This window comes from Nipponia nippon, unplaced genomic scaffold (genome assembly GCF_047370975.1).
Source record: "Nipponia nippon isolate SJK-2023a ecotype South Korea unplaced genomic scaffold, ASM4737097v1 scaffold_6, whole genome shotgun sequence".
In the NCBI taxonomy this organism is placed as follows: domain Eukaryota; kingdom Metazoa; phylum Chordata; class Aves; order Pelecaniformes; family Threskiornithidae; genus Nipponia; species Nipponia nippon.
The window spans coordinates 64626754-64648976 of record NW_028262380.1 but is presented as its reverse complement, the minus strand read 5'-3'; the positions used below and the strand labels follow the sequence as shown (position 1 = coordinate 64648976).

Sequence of the window (22223 nt, the reverse complement as noted above, 5' to 3'; positions counted from 1 at the left end):
TGCAATGACGCTGTCTTTGGAAGGCTTGTGAGGCTAAATCCGAGATGTTCTGACTGTAGATTATAGTGCAGTTTAGCTGGTCTGCAGCTCAGTACAAACTACTCTATTACAGCACAGCTGTAACTAAAGCTCTGTCATTCTTTCCACTATAAACTGTACTTCTCATGAGTTTATAATTTGGATCGAAAAAATCTGTTCTGAGGGAAAGCTTGGCATACCAGAGTCTGTGCATGAGAACATTTCTTTTTCCAAGGCAGTCACCTCCTTAAGGTTTTATGAATAACAAAAAAGTTTGCCAGCTTAACCCAAAATAAGTTAAAGAAGAAATAAGCCACATGTCACTTTAAGTTTCTTTGTAGTTTGAGGAGAGAAGTTTTATCTGGCCAAGTTTAGCCCACAGAGAGACCAGTGGCACTTCACAATTCAGAAACTGAAAAACAACGTACAGCCGAAAGCAGAGGCTTACTGCAATTTACACAGAGTTAACTGTAACCTAGACCTAGACTCAACCAAACTGAAAATATTCCCAAACTTACCAAAGAGAAGGCAGATTGTGTCCTGTCTACTAAACCCAACCACCAACCCTGTTCCCATGACTCCTTGCCCATTGCTCGTCCCCAAGCTGAACAGAATCCTTATTCCTGACTACACAAGATTTCAAAATACCTTATTCTCTTTCTCCGTTTTTCCTTTCAATGCCTCTCCTTTGAGGTCAGGCTGTGTCCCACGTAGGGAAAGAGTAGTAGTTGCTGTCATTTTCTGTGGACTTCTTTCCACTCCGTTTCTAGTTGTTGCTCACCTATCTGCTATGTGACTACCAGCTGTAGGCAATAAGATACCCTTGCATCAAGCACTACCCAAGAAACTACCACCACTACCTTTATCAAGATAGGTGACATATTTCACCACAGCTTTCCACGCAGTTGCTTGTATCTCTCAGCTATGTGGGGTTTATGTCAGAAGAGCAATTCCACACACACTTGATAATGCCTGCCATTTGGAAGTATCTGTCTACCCACTTGAAAATTACATACAATAGTAACACACAAAAAACTTACAACTGTATTTTTCATTTCTTTGACAGATGAAACTAGCAACAGACTCTTTTTATGAAAGATCTCAAGGGACTCATCTGTTGGAAACAAGATGTGAGATAAGGAATAGTAGAAAATATGGAACAAAAAAGGAAAAGGGAAAGAAGTCTTAATAGTCTAGTAGACTTTATGTTATATACGTTTAGATTAAGGCTTTTGTGAATCTGCTCATTAAGGCGGAATAGAATACTTTCAGTCAGGCTTCTCAAGCTCTGTAAAACACAACAGCAACTAACTCCTATGCGAAAAAGCACTCCCCATCCATCTTACCAAAACACTCCTTTAAACTTGCTCTCATGAAAAATTCACATTCACAACTAGATTCTGGCCCAAAACTTTTCTTTAAGTAGTTAACTGACAGAAAAAAAAAAAAAAGAGAGCCTAAAATAAAACAGCAGAACACACACTCCTAACTTCAAGAGTGAAACATACCTCCTTCCTCTGCTGAGAGTGGAAAACTCAGAAGAACATTGCAACCCAGCTATCTGTTGAGAAAGTATCTTCATTTTTTTTCTAGCAAGTAATGACTGTGAATTCAGAAGGATGGGCAGTGAGTCATTAGCTATTGCCTCAATCTTCCCTATACAGATTTGTCACTTAGCTCCTGTGCCTATTAAGCCCCAGTTCCTGGTTTACTTTGACTGCACTTTCACCCATTCCCTTTATGAATTTAGTAGTTTCACACATCTGAACTATCTCGGTTTGCAAGGCATAGGCACGTTATGTCTTCTGCCATCTCCCAATCTGTTTAAATGAGAATGATAAACTCTTGCTCATCAATGGGTTTGGCCAAGCTCTTGGTTTTGCTGTTGTGCAACACAAACCTGCACAAAACTGCACTGTGAACAACAAGGCTATTGAGTTTTCCCAATGCAGGGAGGGGCCTCCCCTTAAACTTTGTCAGCTGCCCATCTCCAAAGATTCGAGTTGACTCATATACTTGAGATGGCCCCCTTCAATTTCAGACTCTTAAACCAAAAACCAACCAACCTTCCCCATATCTCATCAGATACCTCAGTAGATAATGACAGATGGTGAACTTCTATTAAGATAAACAACGGTATCTTCACAGTACTACTTCCATCTGTGTTCATTCACATTATAATGTAACACTAATTGGAAGATGCTAATTTGATAGCATAAAAAAACTCCAGCTCTCTTGTCTGTACAACTTGTACAGAAATCACAGTAGCTTTTTAAACTGCCTGCGCCTTTTCAGTAACACCCCTTTCTGGATTACAAGGCTCACATGCATAGGAGAGAAAGAATTGGCTTCCCATGCTAACTGCAGTATAAGAATCTCCTGAGATGGCCACAAGGGTCACTAACAGGCATTTTCAGAAATTCAACCTTGATAAAAGGCTTTATCATCTCTCCTTAATAAGGTGGAGTTTACACCTCAGTGCAGGAAAAGGAGGCAAAAGCTGGGTTTTTTTCCACAGTTATTTCTGTCACACAACAGACAGGCAGCCATGAGTTTTCAACTGTATGGATTTTGAATGCACCTGAATAAATGACTGAGCTAGCTCTGTACATACGGCTTTTCCACCGTATACCTTATATGACTGAGTTATGTCTTGTGGCCCATCACAAGCAGGATCTGACTCTGCTCTCAGTTTCTATCCAACTGTCCCAAATGTACAACCCCTGAAAATCACATCACATTTTCAAAGCAAACAAAATATGCAGTTCCCCTTATAGGTTCTGCATAAAGACCATTTTATAAGTTCCCACAAAACAAAGACTTTTTTTTTCCCCATGCATTCTTTTAATTAACTGATGGGACTTGTTGTCAAGTATTCCCACTGAGGTAAAGATCTTAACATAAGTCCAAAAAGATTTCATATTTAAGGGCTTAACTGCATCATCCAGAGATACACCGTGCAAAAACTGAGAGATATGGAGATGAAATTCTCCCTTTCCTCTGGGGTATAAATCCATGTCTAATAGCTGGAGATGAGGATTTTCCTTCAAGGAAAATTACTTGACAATTGGCTGTTGCCAACTCTTTTTCTTCTCATTTTAACTGATGAACTTGACACTGGCTGACTTACAGAGATCAACTCTTTTCACTGGGTAAGAAATCTGGACAAGCACATTTATCTTCATTGGCAACAGACGTTCTAATGTTTTCACTTTACCTAAAAAAAGAAGATGAAGCGAAGATCTCTGCAGTTCCAAAAGCTGCTACAAGAGAACTCATTTATCAGAAAGAGAAACCTTTGTTTAATGACTGGAATACTCACAAAATCAAAAAGCTTCACTAACCTTCTACATTCATAGCTTCCCTCAGAAGCTGCAACTTCTTCTGTCTCTCTCTTATCCTGTCAAAGGCACTTGATATTGCTGCAGAAGTCGATGTCTCAGGCACATGGCGTGTTTGGTCCAGTTTTTGTGGTCCGAAGACATCCAGTGCTATGCTCCCATCAGAGTATCTTGCTTCCTTGTTTCTGGTAGTAGTAGAAGTCCGTATTGTAAATGCTTCACACTGATGGTTGTGCCCAAGAGAGCCCCCAGCATAGTCCCTCTCAGCTGCCTTGTCAGTTGTGCAAAGCAAATCTGTGGAGGAAGCCCATACTTTCCGCTTGGGAGTTACATCTGTATGAAGGTGACCCTTTTTTTCAAACTCACTGGCTTTACATCTATGACGACAGAAAACATCTTCCTGTCCCGAGCTGTAATCTGCAGAAATACCCTGGAAAAACTCTTCCTCGCCTTGTGTTCCTCTAATGGACAGAAATCCCATAGACTTGCTAAGCCCTTTGTTAAGCATGGTCTGTTGAGACAAGTGAGCTTTGTGTCCATCAGGTGCATCGACCACCAATGTTTTTCCTGGAATAAGGAGACATTTCATATATGTAATTTTGTACTTAATACACAAGAGTGCAACACAAGTTACTTACTGTTAAACTGTGTACTGAGCATGCATTTTGGCCTTGATTTCGCCACGCAAAACATTGATTCAGCTACTTAAAGGGCTGTCTCAGTCAACAAAGAACTCCAACTAGTTCATATCTGACAGGCATTTTATTTCTTTTATTTCTGAAGTGCTCCAGAAAAAAATTATGGCCTACTGTAATTCAGCATTAACATTTAAAAAAAAAAAGCTATCACATACATGCTGAAAGTTGTTTTCTCATTAGTTTTATTTTTAAAATAGTCTGGACTATCAGCAAAAGTACTGTTTAATGATCAATCTGAAATTACCCATTCCTTTCACCTCTCACACCCAAAGACACCGCCTCCAATTTTTAATGACAAGTCCAGGTTTGTTCTACAGATTTACAGATGCCCTGCAGCAGTGTCAGTAGTAAGAGAAGAATGACTGTGTAGTTAGGAATTTTAAAAATCCTGGCTCTTCCTTTAATGACTATTTTTGGTGATGACAGTCTCTCCAGATAAAGAATACTCTAAAACAAAACCAACAAAGCTTCTAAGAACAAAGTGATTCTACGAGCCTGTACAATTCATGTTTCATTAATATAGAGATCAGCCAATACTAATGAACACTCTCTCTTCTCCCTCTCCCTTACCGTGAAATTACTCCCAGAATAAAAGAAACTGACAGAGGGGGAATAATATCAATTAATATGTGCTCTCTGAAGAATATGATATCACAGTCACAGAGAAGTTTTGATGATCATGTATGTCTCGGGCAGAATTTTTTTTCAAAGTATTAGCCTGATTTTACAAAACTAATTATAAACATGGGAAGTACAATCAAATTTCTTAATATTAACAGATGACCTACAAGTTTACCTTTTATTTTCTTAAGACTTCCTGAGATCAGAGTAAAAGAATTCCAACCATTATAAAAGTAACATACCAGAGAAAAACTAGTATCGAAGACTACCTGACTGCTACTTACTTTCTGTTAGCAAACTGAAATTTTTTAATGCTTCTGCATTATTAAAGTTGTGAAAATCCAAAGTCTATTGTAGATATCACACAGGCAGTAATCTACTCATAACTCCAACTGACCAAGTACATTCCAAAAATTATTATGAAGTCTAACCTTTCCAATCTGCTGCATACACACTGCATTAATATGGCAATCTCGACCTCATCATAGAATCATAGAATCGTTAAGGTTGGAAAAGACCCTTAAGATCATCGAGTCCAACCGTCAACCTAGCACTGCCAAGTCCACCACTAAACCATCTCCCTAAGCACCACGTCTATCCACCTTTTTAAATACCTCCAGGGATGGAGACTCAACCACTTCATTGGGCAGCCCGGTCCAGTGCCTGACAACCCTTTCGGTGAAGAAGTTTTTCCTAATAGCCAACCTAAACCTCCCCTAACGCAGCTTGAGGCCATTTCTTCTCGTCCTATCGCTTGTTACTTGGGAGAAGAGACCAACCCCCACCTTACTACAACCTCCTTTCAGGTAGTTGCAGAGAGCAAGAAGGTCTCCCCTCAGCCTCCTCTTCTCCAGGCTAAACAACCCCAGTTCCCTCAGCCGCTCCTCATAAGACTTGTGCTCCAGACCCTTCACCAACTTCGTTGCCCTTCTCTGGACACGCTCCAGCACCTCCATGTCCTTCTTGTAGGGAGGGGCCCAAAACTGAACACAGTACTCGAGGAGCGGCCTCACCAGTGCCGAGTACAGGGGGACGATCACTTCCCTAGTCCTGCTGGCCACACTATTTCTGATACAGGCCAGGATGCCATTGGCCCTCTTGGCCACCTGGGCACACTGCTGGCTCATGTTCAGGCGGCTGTCCACCAACACCCCCAGGTCCTTTTCTACCAGGCAGCTCTCCAGCCACTCCTCCCCAAGCCTGCAGCGTTGCATGGGGTTGTTGGGACCCAAGTGCAGGACCCGGCACTTGGCCTTGTTGAATCTCATACAGTTGGCCCTGGCCCATCGATCCAGCCTGTCCAGGTCCCTCTGTAGGGCCTTCCTACCCTCCAGTAGATCAACACTCCCACCCAACTTGGTGTCGTCTGCAAACTTACTGAGGGTGCCCTCGATCTCCTCATCCAGATCATCAATGAAGATATTGAACAGGACCAGCCCCAATACTGAGCCCTGGGGAACATCACTTGTGACCGGCCCCAACTGGATTTAACTCCATTTACCACAACTCTCTGGGCTCGGCCATCCAGCCAGTTTTTAACCCAGTGCAGAGTGCACTTATCCAAGCCATGAGCAGCCAGTTTCTCCAGGAGAATGCTGTGGGAGACAGTGTCAAAGGCCTTACTGAAGTCCAGTTAGACAATATCCACAGCCTTTCCCTCATCCACCAAGCAGGTCACCTTGTCACAGAAGGAGACCAGGTTAGTGAAGCAGGACCTCCCTTTCATAAACCCATGCTGGCTGGGCCTGATCCCCTGGTTGTCCTGCACGTGCCGCGTAATGGCATTCCAGATGATCTGCTCCATGACCTTCCCCGGCACCGAGGTCAGGCTGACAGGCCTGTAGTTTCCTAGATCCTCCTTCCGACCCTTCTTGTAGATGGGTGTCACATTTGCTAACTTCCAGTCATCTAGGACCTCCTGGGTTGACGAGGACTGCTGAGAAGTGATGGAAAGTGGCTTGGCCAGCTCCTCTGCCAGCTCACTCAGTATCCTCGGGTGGATCATGATATCCCTGATGAGAAAACCCAACTAAAAATATTCTGTGCTGGGTTGCCTAAGCAATGCCTGCTCACGGAGGTGGAGTCAGTACAGCACATGATGCTTTTCTTAGAGCTAGCTCCCTCTCTACTGTGATATTACCACGTAAATCTTTTAAGAAGCAGCAGCCTTGAAGACATCCTCACAAAAGAAAGCAGTCGTGAGCTCAAAGTAAATTACTGTGCCGTACCTACTACTCTCAAAGATGGCTCTGTAGTGCTGCCTGCTGCTCTTCCAAAGTCAATTGAAATCAACTTCCCCACTTGCACAGCAGACTCCTACTGATCTTTATCTAGAGTCTATTATCCTTTCAAATTGAGTTTCACAGAACGCTTTAAGGACACCCATAACTGCACTCAGAAATGCTTTAAAAGCTTATGGCTTTACACCTTTCAACTCTGATATTCTACTTGAAGAGGGGCTGTTAGTTTTCAGTTTCTATTTCTGCGATATTCAACTAACTACAGGTGTTTAAAAAAAAGGCAAGACTAAAACCAAATGTGATCAAGAAGCCTCTTGCTTCTTACCAACACACAAATACATGATGGTAAACCGTTAGGGTTTGGATTGTCTAAGAAGAGTCTTTTAAGAAATTACACAGTTCCCACGTGTTCCAGCCAAGAGAATAAAACACAAACCTTTGCGAATGACAACGAACTAATCTTCTGAAAGGATCTGATGCATCACTTCATATTTTACAAATATGGCTTTAATCCTGAACTCAAGTAAACATAATCTTATGTTATTATCTTATTCTTAGACTACACATCCCTCATAAGGCTGGTGAATTACATATAATATTCACAGACAACAAAAAAGCCTTTTAAAAATAGCCATTCACTGTGAAGTTCCCACTATCTATCTAAAGCAGCGGGATGATATCCATTCCACAAACACATACTTCACATTCACGCACATGAACATCAAGGACAGACATTCTTAAACAGGATTTTAACTCAGTCATTTGTGAGACAGACAAAAGCCAAAATACTGCAGTATTTAAGACGGTCACCAAAAAAGCAAATCAGAAGGAGCTCCAAGAATCCTCCTCAATAATGAGAGTTCAAAGATAATTTTAGGCGGAAAAAACCGAAACAATCTCCTCTACACACTGTTTTCACATATTTTTTTAAATGTAAAAAAATAACTCTCCTTTTCAACACTGAACGTATTTACATGCACAAGACCTTACTGAACAAAACAATGGCAAACAAAGCAGAAAAAAAAGAGAGAAGCAGACAGCTGCAACTCCAACATACTACCGAGGCCGTTAATTCAGGATTACTTGGTATATCATCGGTCATGACTCAGAACATTCCTGGTCCCGAAGATCATTTAGGTCTCTGCACGTTGAAGCGTTATCTTGTTTCAGGATCACATTCAGTGAGAAGAGCCACAACGTACTTTAAGTACCAGTGGCTATCCTCACTATAGCACACCCAGAGACATAAACTTATCTGTTGTACGCTGGTGAGAACTGCAGTGAAAGAGCCCAGCTGCCAGTGAAAAAGAGTGCTCGAGGGGAAACAGCAGCATCCTCACCAAATCTGTAGTTTCCATGGACTTGCAGCATTCAGACTAGACGTAACAGAAGCTGCTTCCAGTTCATGCAGAGGTTCAGAAGACACAAGCTCCTTCCCTCAGCACGCAAGAGATGCTTTCTGTTCCCCAAGTCATCCACCCACCTGGGGCTTCCTCATGAGGAAAAGTGAATGCCACGTACTCTATGCCATCAGCAGTGACTGGGAAAGTACTCATCACTACAGCTTTGCCACTCATTCAGCTAATTGCGTGATGAGACAGGAGATGAGCTGTCCCATCAGGAAGCAGTGCAGGAGGCATTCCGCTTCCACACTGCTCTTCCACTCTGCTGAGTAGAGAAGTCTACAGGTCTGTCTAACTCATACCCACATTGACTTACACAGCCAACACGAGTTTTTAACATAGCACCAAAAGGAATCTACAGCTGGCCTTAGCGTTCAGTCTTGAGACTGTAAAATGCTCTTGGACATCTTTCCTCTTTCCTTTATTACCCTCCCCATTTCCACTTTTGCTTTTTACTAGTCTTGGCACTTCTTCCCACCTTTGCAAACCCCATCCCTCTTTACATAACATCATTTCAACAAGCTCTCCCCAAACGGGCTCACAGAGTCAACGTGAGCTGTTTAACAATCATTGTCAGAGAAAGTTATAGAAGAGACTAGTGAACAAGGGGTGCAGAGCCTGCTCAAGTTGGGCACCCTGAGAAGGCAAGCCAGAACAAAGCAGCAATGCAGAACTTTCAGATCCATACTTCATATCAGCCAAGAATGCAGGCTGCTCTTGGCACCAGAGAGGAGAGGTCAATGATCAGGGACAAGACTTCTCAGTACAGAAGCAACTCAATTGCAGACACCAGTGAAAAAACTGGATTAGGCAACCAGCTATCAGTCCAGGCCAATTCTTCTATTTTCAATAACTTTAATCTGCCCTCATCCCTCCTTACTTTGTTAAAGTATTATTATAGACTTTATAAGTCACAAAATCAACTGTTAAGGTATTTTAACATTTTTTTTTCCCCGGACTTCCTCAACACACTACCTCAACATTACTTAGATCAAGGGTCTTAAATGACTGCAGTAAGTCTCTTTCAGCACAAGGCTCATGTGTCTAGCTTTCAGCTTACAGTACATCTCCAGAATAGAGCAGATTGCAATTATATGCCCTTCTTTAATACATGTATTTTCAGTTGAATAGCATTTCACAAGTCCAAATTCATTAGGCCAATACGTAGTTTATCCACCAACTTCTTTTCCCCAGCTTTTATGATGAAACATGTGGGGAAAAGAAAGGGAAGACCTACCAGTAAAAAATCATATATGAAGAATAAAGATCCAAATAATGATCAAAAGGAACATGACCACATAATGGAACTTTTATGTCTTTAAATTATAATGAATGGAGAGACTCATGTTATGACCTTCCTTTAAAAAAAATGGCTCGCATTTGTAATGGAAACCCTGGAGACCTATCCAAAGTATCTTGGCTCCACTAAAATCATTAAGTATCTCACCTGAGACCACACAGAGCTACTCCATGCTTCAGTTACCCAAGAGTATAACAGGACAAAGAAGTGCTTCCCTACTTCTTATATAAAGCTTCTATAAGTATGTCAGCGATAAAAGGAAGACTAGGGAAAGTGTGGGCCCTCTCTGGAAGGAAACAGGAGACCTGGTTACCCAGGGTATGGAGAAGGCTGAGGTACTCGATGACTTTTTGGCCTCAGTCTTCACCAGCAAGTGCTCAAGCCACACCACCCAAGTCGCAGTAGGAAAAGGCAGGGACTGGGAGAACGAAGAACTGCCCACTGTAGGAGAAGATCAGGTTCAAGACCATCTAAGGAACCTGAAGGTGCACAGGCCCATGGGACCTGATGAGATGCATCTGCAGGTCCTAAGGGAACTGGTGGATGAAGTTGCTAAGCCACTATCCATCATATTTGAGAAGTCATGGCAGTCCAGTAAATTTCCCACTGACTCAAAAAGAGGAAACATAACCCCCATTTTTAAAAAAGGGAAAAAAGGAAGACCTGGGGAACTACCAGCCAGTCAGCCTCACCTCTGTGTCCAGCAAGATCACGGAGCAGATTCTGCTGGAAACTATGTTAAGGCACGTGGAAGATAAGGAGGTGACTGGTGACAGCCAACATGGCTTCACTATGGGCAAATTGTGCCTGATGAATTTGGTGTCCTTCTACAACGGGGTTACAGTGTTGGTGGATAACAGAAGAGCAATAGATGTCATCTGCCTGGACTTGTGCAAAGCATTTGATGCTGTCCCGCATGTCATCCTTGTCTCTAAATTGGAGAGACATGGATTTGATGGGTGGACCACTCAGTGGATAAGGAATTGGCTGGATGGTCCCATTCAAAGAGTTGCAGTCAATAGCTTGATGTCCAAGTGGAGACCAGTGACAAGTGGCCTTCCTCAGGGGTCGGTATTGGGACCAGTGCTGTTTAACATCTTTGTCGGCAACATGGACAGCGGGATTGAGTGCGCCCTCAGCAACTTTGCCAACGACACCAAGCTGTGTGGTGCAGTCAACACACTGGAGGGAAAGGATGCCATCCAGAGGGACCTCGACAGGCTGGAGAGGTGGGCCCATGCAAACCTCAAAGTTCAACAAAGCCAAGTGTAAGGGCCTGCATCTGGGTCAGGACAATCCCAAGCACAAGTACAGGCTGGGCAGAGAATGGACTGAGAACAGCCCTGAGGAGAAGGACTTGGGGGTGCTGGTTGATGAGAAGCTCAACGTGACCTGGCAACATATAGCAGACTTCCAGTACCTGAAGGGCACCTACCAGAAAGCTGGAGCTGAATGTTTTATAAGGGCAGGTAGTGATACGACAAGGCATAACGGTGTTAAACTGAAAGAGGGTAGATTTAGATCAGATATACGAAAAAATGACGGTGGTGAGGCACTGGAACAGGTTGCCCAGAGTTGTGGATACCCCATCCCTGGAAGTGTTCAAGGCAAGGTTGAATGGCACTTTGAGCAACCTGGTCTAGTGGAAGGTGTCTCTGCCCACAGCAGGGGCTTGGAACTAGATGATCTCCAAGATCCCTTCCAACCCAAACCATTCTATGATTCTATGATACTTGTCAGTGATGGTGACAGGACAAGCCATTGGCAATTAAGATACTACAGCACGTAAGCAACTTCAAAAGGTGTGCTTTCCCCTTCCCCAATTACTTCTCTGCTGAACCAACCTCTTCTTCAGGCCCATCTGAATAGCATCTGGGTTTTTGATTTCACATCTTGCCCTTGGGTGTTTATCCTCTACTTGATGTTACATTAGTACAATTATTTATAATTACTGTAAATAATTCAAATGCAATTATAGTAATTGCATGATTCCAAAATATATAGTGAGGGAATATATACAATAAGAGTAGCAATTAGTCACCAAGAGTTCACAATGAAATTCCCTTGTGGTGCTAAAATGAAAATCTAGTTTTCCATACACCTTCAACTGAGCGATTTTACATTTGCTAAATGACCATGGATCTGCTTCCTTCTTCCTGTGGTGTCTTCAGCTATGAATGCAACTACACCCTCTTTGACACCAGTGTCGTTCACAAACCATCTTTTATTCACACTGACAGTAATCTGGTTGATTTTCCTCTGAGCAAGAGAGTTGTTTTCTGGTCCTAACTAAATTCAGTCTGTCTGCACTTACTTCTGTACCAGCTTGATCATACAGGCAATTAATCAAATGTTACGTAAGTGCAAACATGGTCAGTGCCATCAAATACTGTACCTGTTTTTACTGAATAAACTCAGCTCAGGTTTCTTTAAAGTCTTTCAGATTGCCCCCTTCTTTTGTTTGCACAAAACAGAGTACCTTTTTCAGCTCCATTTTAGCAAAGCTTATGGAGATATATATACATCCACACACATGTGGGGCAGGGGGGAACAGAGAGAGATTGCCCGCATGTGCATGAAAGCACACACCATCGTTGCCAGACTGGAAAGTCTGAAAAGAGGAAATCATTATACAGGAGTTTAAAAAACATCTCCCACGCCATCGTTGTGCAGAAAACAGAACAACAGAAAAATCCTTATCCCAAGACAATGCGGTTAGTTTCTCAAGTATGAGTGGGTAGCTGACAGAGGAGTTGGGTTTGCAATCCCTTTGGGGCAGGCTAAAAGCCAAACAGAAGACAACAGAGCCAGATGTGGCCTGTGGGTTGACTGCTAGGAATGGCACCTCCTCCTTTCTTTAAATTGTTGAGAAAATCCAAGTTGCAGACAGAAGTACTCCTAAAACAATGCATTCTTTGTGAAGGAAGAAATGAGCTGGACACAAGGACTATTGAAAGCACTGTAAGTAATGGCCAAGCTATGAATTCTGTGGAACAACTTGCATTCTGCTTTTGATTGACATGGCTCCTCTATCAAGAAACCAAATAGCTCCAGAAATCAGACATCTTGTTCAGAACAGTGGTAGTGAACCTTGACACGTAGCACTTCATAAATGCAACATGTTACCTCTTACCTTCCTCAGCACCTCTGCAGAAAAGACAACTGCACCATTCTCTTTCCCACTCAGGTTTATGGACCAATTTTTTTTTGGTAGGGCCAATTATTTTTGATACATTTCTCAACCCAGTAGGCAAAAGGGCCACCCAGCTATTCCCTTCCTGGACTTCTGCGTACCCCAGGAGAAGCTCAGCGATACAGCTGCTTTTCTACACAGAGACAACCTTTGACATCTCTGGCTTAGTTTCCTCACTGATCTTTGTGTCCGTTCGTGTTTTGTCTTCAGAGTTCTGAGTTTGTCCTCAGCACCACTGTGACAGCACTTCCAACACTGCCAGGCTGGAAGCTCAGTAAAGCAGTAGCAACTATACTTAAATTTAAAAGATCTCTACCAACACCAACCACCAGTACTCCTAGATGCAAACAGAAACACTTATTGGAAGAAAACAGGCATGGTTTCTGGAGTGCAAGAGAATCTTCTTCATTTATTTAAAAACAAGAAACCTTCATCTGGCTTCCATTTGGTTTTGCTGAACTCTGGAAGTTATTGTCCACCTACTCAGTTCTTTTTTTCTAGTATTGAGGAAATGGGGAGGGGGGGGGGGGGAGAGATATTATATTTCCAGATGAGAGATTTTTCAAGTCAATGGAATTAAGTTTGTGCTGTATTTTCTGATGTTAAATCTGTGTGCTCGGATTTAGCACAAAAATGAGTAAGCTGTTTCAGTTCACACATGAAGGTCATCGCTATAAACCATTTCTTTATAGACTAAAAGCTGCATTTTCACCCAGATCAGGAAATAAAACATAATCCACAATCAATTTCCCTGGATCAAAAGCAAAAGGGTACAGTTTCTGTTGTCTGAGAGCTTTGGCTGGGTGGGCAGCTACATTAGTAATTGATATTCTGGAGAATGGTAACTAAATGCTAGAATTCCTTGTTAAAATTAAAAGCAACTTCACTTAGCCTTAGAATCTTTTATTCAGTGTACATCTACCATTTTTGCTGCATTTGACAGAGCATGTGGTCTAATTAAACAGGGAGTTTATCAACATCTAAAATGTTGTTCAGTATTTCCAATTATTTCCTGCTACGTACAGTTAAGGTGAACCTCAATAATCTTTTAAATTCATCTCAAGCCTTTATTCACGTGGCATATATTCTTTTGGCAGAGATGAAGGTCAGAACTTTGCGGGATATAACTGTAGTATTGTAACATACAAGGTTAATTTGTGACAGTCTACCACACTGCACAAGTCAAGTTCAAATTGGAGACCGTTGTGGTAGAAAAGCAAAGCCAAGACACCTCTTAGCTTTAAAAGACGAGGTATCTCTGCAAAGGTCTATCCTTGGTGTTCACAGATCATCAACATAAGTTGGAACTTATGTAAATAAACACACAAGGGGCAGGATTTCAAGTACTAGAGGGCTGGGAAGCAGGCTGCCAGGCATGTACAAGTTATGGAGATTTCAACTGGGCTTTAAATAGACTACACATCCTTTTGAAGGATGAGTGCCATACTTTGTGGTGAAGAGTAACATGGTGAACTAATTCTTACTTTATGTTTGGAAGAGTTTGACAGTTATTCACTCTCTTGTCACACCAAAAGAATTTTACCAAGCGACTTCCACAAATAATTCTTGAAGTAAAGACTCTTAAGGTCTAAAGTGTTTTGAGTATGAAACCTAAATAACACTCATTGGTTCAGATGACTCACATCAGGTTTTACCACTTCTATTTCTGCTGGCTAAGTCAGTTCCTAAATACTGTGTTCCGACTATGACTTGACTAAAAGCAAACATTCTGTAATATTAATTTAGAATAAATTACTTCTGCAGTCAGCCCTGCCATAAAGTTCATTCACCAAGACAGCCATAGAAAGTGAGTCATGAAAGAGAAAAAATAAATTTAATTGGGGAGAATATTAACATGAAGTTATTTATTAATTTAATAATTATCTTCAAGACAATGATGGAAATGCATAGCTGAAAATATCTGACCTTGGTACATAAATAATTAGCAAAATATCCGATTTAAACACATGAAGTAGAAAAATATTTCCGAACATTTGTCCCAAGCCAACAATAAAGCCCCAGCAATTATAATTTTGGATGACCACGGTATGGAAAATGGATCTTAACAATAATGACTTTCAAAGACTTAAAGCAAAAAATCTTAGCATTTTTCAAAGACTGCAAATATCTAAGGTATTACTTGGATACTCTCCAACTAGGAGCACATCTCTCTTGCTGAACCATCTATATATTCATGAACTTAGCATGATTTATCAACTATCTTAAGTTAGATACTCATAGTAACATTCTGGTACTCTTAAGTTCATAATAAATGCCTTCGTTCTATGCTGCTTTTTTCTCCATATGACAGCTATTCTATTCATTGAAAATTCTCTTCAAGCTTTTCACAGTGACTCAAAAGAACTTCACCTCAATGAGTATCAGACAAGTCTTCTGTCCTCTCCAGGAAAGAATTCTGGTCACCATATTTACTTCCTTAAATATGCTGGTAAAATGACTCGTAAAATTAGAGCCCCCCCGCCCCCACCAATTGTCCCAGTGCTAAATTAGGCCCAGAATGTTTTCTCAGAGGAAGTTAAACCCAAACGTTTAAAAGATAAAAGATGACTGACATAACTTCTAACTTATTAGAAACAGTTCACTCAGAATTATAATCCTGCCTGGTAGCTTCCTACCTTTCTCAGTGTTTGCCATTTTGCAATTGGAATAGGAGGCGTGTATTTCAACTACACACAGCAGCAGCATAGTGCAGTGTCAGAGGAAAAAAGGACTCTGCTTTTCTGAGTTGGTTTTTTGCTTCTTTTTTTTCTTTTACCATTCCTATTTTTCTTAAACCCTCATCTGGCCTTCTACTCGTGGCTCCTCAATCTATAAGATTATCATTGCTATAATTAGTACTACATTCCACAGCTCACTTTTCCAGAAATCTAAAAGCTGTGCCCCCAGGGCAGCTGATCTGTGCTGCATTGAGAGAATTTGCACCAGCAAACCAGCATACCATTACAGAAAAAGAAACAACCAAGCATTAAATTGCTCTGAATCAAATGTGAGCTGTCTCTCATTAACACCAGACACCTATTTCACTGGGTGCTCACAAACTTTCAAGTACATAACTCGGTATACATGCCAAATGGAACCGAAAACAACTGCAGCCGGTTTGGTTATGTGTGGGGTTTTGTTTTGTTCTGTTTTGTATTTTACCGATACTCTATGTTCCCTGAGGTCTCAGTGAACTGGAGATCAAGGACTGTATCTAAGATCGAAATACAGAGAAGTAAGATGGTGCTATTAAGACCTACCAGGAAATGGGACTGATAACAGAACTAGAATTGGGAAGGGTTTTGGGGAAGCTAAGAGGGTTGTAAACCCTCTAGGGAAAAGGAGAAAAGTAACAAGAGCTCCTCAGGTAATTAATGCAATACAGAGAAACTGAAACAGGTTGAGTGGAAGCAGGACAGGCAGAACATAAAAAATAAAGGAATGATTGACTTCAATTTATCTTCTTTTCCGAAAATAAAGAGTCAAATAACAGAAAACATTAAAAAGATTTTTCTGCTTCCGGGGACACGGGGAAGAGACACACATAACACCAAAATATCATAAAACCCACATGGTAACTGAAAAACATTTTTGCTGGTTGACAGTTCATCTTGACAAAAAGAGGAAAAATCAAATATTCAAGAGCATCTCATTAATAACTCGTTCCTTCAGGACCAGGCTTGGAGTAATGCAGACAAAATAATGTTTGCACTGGAACAGTGATGCACAAACATTCATTCCCTGTTGTGCCACATGTTATCTGTAACACTCTACACATGCATGCACTTTCAATCAACTTAAGAGAAACAGGGGTTAGAGGATAAGGACTATTCAGCCAACTTTATAGTCTGGGGGTTATCAAGTTCACTCATTTCACGCATATTATTTGAATAAAGATTATGTTTAATTAGATCTCTTCAGACAATGTGATGTTCCCTAAAAAGAGGAAACCTTTCAAAAAGTTATTTTGACTGAGGTCACTTAAAACCTTGTGTTGAATTTAGTGGTCGACACCAGCTGAGCCAAGTGGACTCCTCAGCCTCAGAGGTCCCTTTTAACTCTGGTCGTTCTTCCCCAGCCCACTGATTTCACAAGCACACACACTGCAGGGAACCTGTTCTGCTTGGCACCCTGGAAATCCTAGGCAGAGCCGGAAGGCAAGTGAGCACACAGCAGTGAGACAAACATTCAGTTCCACAGCCCTTCAGAGATTCAGACACTGCATCCTAACCGAACTTTTTGGTAATTAAAATAAAAAGCAACACCTCTCAACCACCTCAGAAGCAAAGCCATATATACTAAGTGATTCAAAAAAAGCAAGGATAAGAGGAAAGTATATTCTAGCCATGACATTTTTTTCAAGTCAGAGGATACAATAGAAAAACAGCGATTAGATCATCCAGTCTATATCCTTTTAAGTTGAAGACATAGTCCTCACAGAAAGTTTCAGACGTTACAGGGCTGTTATTCACCCTAGTACTGAGCCAGAGTGCCATGGAGATACTGGCTGGAGCTACTACATCAATCTCCAAAATTTAGTAGAACCTAAAACAAAAGCTTTTTTGTTAAGATATACTTAAGACTTTGGGGACAAACATTACTTCTGAGACGGGGGGAAAAAAAAATCTGCTAAAAAGCTTAAAGTGGTGGGTAGGAAAACAAATGAACAAACCCCCCCCCCTCAAATGAAACTAACATTTAAAAAAAAGAAGTTAAGGATTTTCTAAGAAAATGAAAAGCAAACCAGCAAAAGACTGTTCAGTTGTATTAGTGAAAACAAAACTAAAAACAACAAAGAAAAGAATAACCAGTGTTGCTAATGCAGTGAGAACAGAGTTTAAAGACAACCTTGCTAGGTCTCCAAAACTTAACAAATATTCTGACTATTATCAAAACACACAGTTTATGATGATCACAGGATAAAAAGCAGAATCGATGATGGAAAGAGAGTACGGAAATGACAAAGCTTGCGGTAGTAGCCGAATGGTAATGTGCTCAAAGTTCTAAAAAAAAAAAAAAGAAACAAAAAAACAAAAAAACCAAACCCCAAAACACCAAAAAACCCCCCAACAAAACAAAACACCACACCCCTCCTACCCCCCTAAAAAAAATGGCGAGTCATATGGAATGGGTTAGTACTGGCAAAAGAAACAAAAGAACAAAGGTATGTAAAGAAAATGTGACTATGACAACACTGGGAATTGGGAAGAATAGGGTTAAAAAAATGAATTAACAATTTAACAATCAGAACAAGAAGTTTCTGGTACAACCCTTATAAAATTGGTGGGAACCAGGGGAAGAATTCATTTTAAGAGCGAGCTTAAGAAGTTCAAAAAAGAAAGGTATTACATGGTTTACAAATTCAGTCAACCAGATTGATCCAATCCCAAACCCTGTATTCCTACAGATCTTCCTATTGCTACAGAAATATTCTGGAAAAGTAGTAGTAAAAAAAGCCAATAAGAAAACAAAGCCCCTGAGAAAGCAGTCAGAACAGTGTATTTGTGCCAGAAAATGAAGAGACAGCTTGTACCAGAAACTGTGCCTAAACACAGGGACTGGAAGGACTGGCAACCACTGACATAAGGTTTTTATATCAAAAAGTAGTCTAATCTAGGGCTCATCTCAAAAGAATCAACAAAGGAAGACCACCAATGCCTTGCCAGACTCGTATCTAACTTTCGCAGTTTCTATTGCCGCTGACAACTCCATGGATTTGGAAGAACTCGGTTCCTGCAATTCACTGCACTGTTGCTTGACACAAAACTAAAAAACAGAGGAGAAACTCAAGCACATCAGCAATATAACTTTGTTCCAAGTTTACTGGTGGTAAATAGGAAGAGAGATAACGTGAGGTGGATGAAAACCCTGTGTTGCTAACACTTACGGTGTTGAGTATTTGTGGGTGATGTCGCATTCTGGCACCGAGATACTCCATTTACAGATGAACGTTTTAGGGCAAGAATGGTCTCACCTGATTATCACATCTCACTGCCTGCATCGCAACGACTCAGAGTGGTCCAAGCTGATGCTTTATAAAATGCTCCTACCCAGCCCCACAATTCTTCCAGAATTACAGACGAGACCAGTCTTTTGGAATGCTGCCACTGACCTTAAACAAAGACATCTAATGAAGTCATGGCCAGCATCAGCTGTCAACCTACATCACTTTATTCCTTTTCCTCCACAGTGGTAACAGCAACAGTCTGTCTCTCTCCTCCCTGCTCCCCCAGTTTCTTTCCTTACTTCCCTGAAGTAACAGTACAACCCTACCTGGCCTCCACATCCACCTCACACTGTCAAAGCACAGTAGAACTGTGATGGAACATATAATACCTCTCTTCAGAAAAAAAGAGGAGGCAGAAAAAAAGCTTTGTGTGCAGAGAAAAAGAGTCCAGGGCTGCCTGAGGAGCAGGGAAGGAGTCTATGTGCAACTAGAGCTATGAAGAGAAAGCAGAGTCCACAGGAAAGAGGGAACTAAGAAAAGCTGCTTCCTGTTCCTCTAGCTGACCTACCTTCAGCTGAAAATTCCCTTTCCCCAGAAACAAAACTTTTGGCCGAGAACCTTTAACACCTGTTCCTACCATCAGGACTTAACTGGAAAAAGACATGTATTTTCTTGAAACAATTATTCTCATGTCACCATAACCAACACTTAGCTAGACACTGAACCATCAGAGTTCTGTGAATGTCAGCAAGTCCTCCACTATTCAATTTCTTTGGCTGCAAAATCTACCCAAACTTGGTCTTCCACAGGGCTGTATTTATTGCCGTAACCCTTACTGCAATGAAGCACTTACCTGTGGGAAGTCCTTTTCCCCTCAGCCTCTCCCGAATAGCCTGGCTCCTGTCTGGCTGCAGTTTTCTATCTCCATTGCAAGAAAGTTGATCCACCTGCAAACCAGGCAGTAACATGAAGTCAAATATTGAAAGAGCTCACATTAGTATCAAACAAGTGTCTGTTACGTAAATGCACAACATAAGTCAGTGCCAAACAGTTAAGTTCACGTTCAGAGCAGAAGTTCAAACTTTTTTCATAAAAAACAGGTTCATCAGTGAGAACATCCCCTAGAATTATCCATAGTTGAATAATCTGTGTATTATTTTTACTACACATTTGGTCTACTTTTTCCACTAAGTGTAAATTAAGTTCACAAGTGTGTAACTTAAATACATTCCACCCCTACAGCAAACTGAAGAGACAGCAATACTTGAAAACCATGTTCCATGGTTGCAACATGACTGGAACTTGTGACTGGTCTGATGAGTTTTCTGTGTAACAGGAAGAACTATCTTGTACCTGATAGTTTTAGGTTGATACCTCACACAACTTATTACACATGTAAAATCTCATGCATTTGTGAGAAGTCTCTTCTTTAGCCCCTCAGGCACATTCCTTTCGTGTGTCAGGCTTAACCACTCCCATTAACTTCTAACTTTTTTTTTTTTAAATCACTACTTCCCTAAAAACATTATTTCACACATACAATTGTTCAAAGAAGAGCTTATTTGCCACAACACAGAATCTTTAGTGAGATCTTTTGATAAGGTGGGAATCGGCATAACTTGGACAATGGCTTAGCTGGAAGGTGGGAAGGAGAAATCAAGCAGCCTTCTATCCATCACAGTTACAATGCAACTCAACATTAAACAGGTTGAATCAGTCTTGTGCTGTATTGCCCTTTACAAAGCTTATTAACATGGAAAGTGAAAACACTCAAACAGGACCTCTCAGCTGTGCTCCATAGACCACCAAACGACCAGTTACAGAGTTAAGATCTCTCTAGCCTTTGATAAGGCCAATCAAGATTAGAGGCACGCTGATCTTGGAATAGCAAGTTGTACTATGGTTCCGAAAAACCAATTTTATATGCTTTTCTTATTAACCTAAAAACTCCAGCACACATACAGAGCACTAAACATTAAAAACAGCAGAGATGGCTAGCTAAGGTACATGAAAACACAGCAGCACAGCGATGTCATCGTTGTTCTGTCAACAGTCAGCTCTATTTGGCTATTTTGTTCTTGTCTTCTTGCAAAGCCAATGCAGTGACACGTTATGAATTAGGTTAGAAAGGTTACCACCAGCAGAGGAAATCTAGAAAGTTAGTAAAACTTCAGCGCTGGATAACCGCCAGTAGTCCCACTCCTTCATTATCAACATGGTATAGGAGACAGGAACACACTTGCTGGATTCAGCTCCCCACTGGATTTCAGTACGTGCATTTGGGACCACTACTGCGGTCTTTGGCAGGCCGGTCTAGATTCACACTAGTGTGATTCACACTAGTGTCTAGTGTCACACTAACCCCAGACTCCCTCTGAAAGCCTGCTGACAAGAACAAGATGAGCAAAAGCAGAAAATTTGCAAAGTGGAAAGGGAGTAGAAAAGTTCATTAAGAACTTGGAGACTAATGACTCACTCTCCACAGTGGCTGTTTCTATAGCTTGTGGCCCGATTTAAGGTTTGGATCTTTATTTTAATAGCTTCACTGATTAAGGCCTTATAGGCCTTTATTTCATTGAATCACAGGCTAGCTCCACTTGGCAACTACACAAGACTTCAGACACTACAGCGAGGAGCACCAGACTGACAGACATAACCTCACAGACTAGACAATGCTTTGTGGAGCTCAGGCCCAGCACTATTTCTGGAGCCTGTCATAATCAGCTGCTGCCAAATAGTAGACAAATGCAGGGACCTCTCACCCCATGCAAGGATTTCCAAACCAGATTTATGAAGAAACTATCTAACAATTAGATCATAACAATTTTTTTTTTTTAAAAAAGGAAGCATTATCAAGTCAAACATTTTTCTTGCAATGACAGTGCTGTCTCTTCAGACACCAATTTTTACACTGGCATAACCCCTAGGAGATTAAAAGAAAGGAGTTTCAGTGATATAAAACTGGAGAAAATTTAGGACCATCATGGGATATCATTCCAGCAACGCTAAACCGCTCATCATTTGTTATAATTATAAACAGAACAAAAGGAAAGCAAGTACTGGCCAGAGAACAATCAAACAATATTGACAATTTATGGCCTTCCTTTCTACTCAGAGCCTTGAAATTATTTAACTGTTCTGAAGTTATGTTGCAATGGTTTAGGTGAAGGGAGAGGTTGCCTGTCAGGAATAGTAACTTTGCAAGATGAGTTCATGTAGTTTCTTTCACTTCTGAAAACAGTTTAACACATTTGTCATCATTAGACAATAACGTCCTCCGCCGAGTGGAAGTGCAAGAGAACTGGCACACCGCCTATAAAGTCCCTCTTCCTGTTAATAAGCAACTCTCCAAAAGTCAAGCATAACTTTAAAAAAGAAAATTCACAGCAATCATTTTTGAAGCATTTCAAGTACCAACAAGTTTGTTGTTTGGCTTGCCCAGAGTTGTTCATCATTTTTGTT

The 22223-nt window shown here is 41.1% G+C and overlaps 1 protein-coding gene across 6 annotated transcripts in view; it reads right to left on the bottom strand.

The window, feature by feature from the left end:
* PTPN13 (protein tyrosine phosphatase non-receptor type 13) overlaps positions 1–22223 on the bottom strand; it is a 129593-nt gene that overhangs the window by 60435 nt on the left and 46935 nt on the right. For all 6 annotated transcript variants that reach the window (XM_087737143.1, XM_087737147.1, XM_087737148.1 and 3 more), the window contains 2 exons: positions 19615–19708; positions 3363–3926 (listed from right to left, as the gene is read on the bottom strand). In XM_087737143.1, the coding sequence (XP_087593269.1) occupies positions 3363–3926; positions 19615–19708 (658 nt within the window). The remainder of the gene's footprint in view (positions 1–3362; positions 3927–19614; positions 19709–22223) is intronic.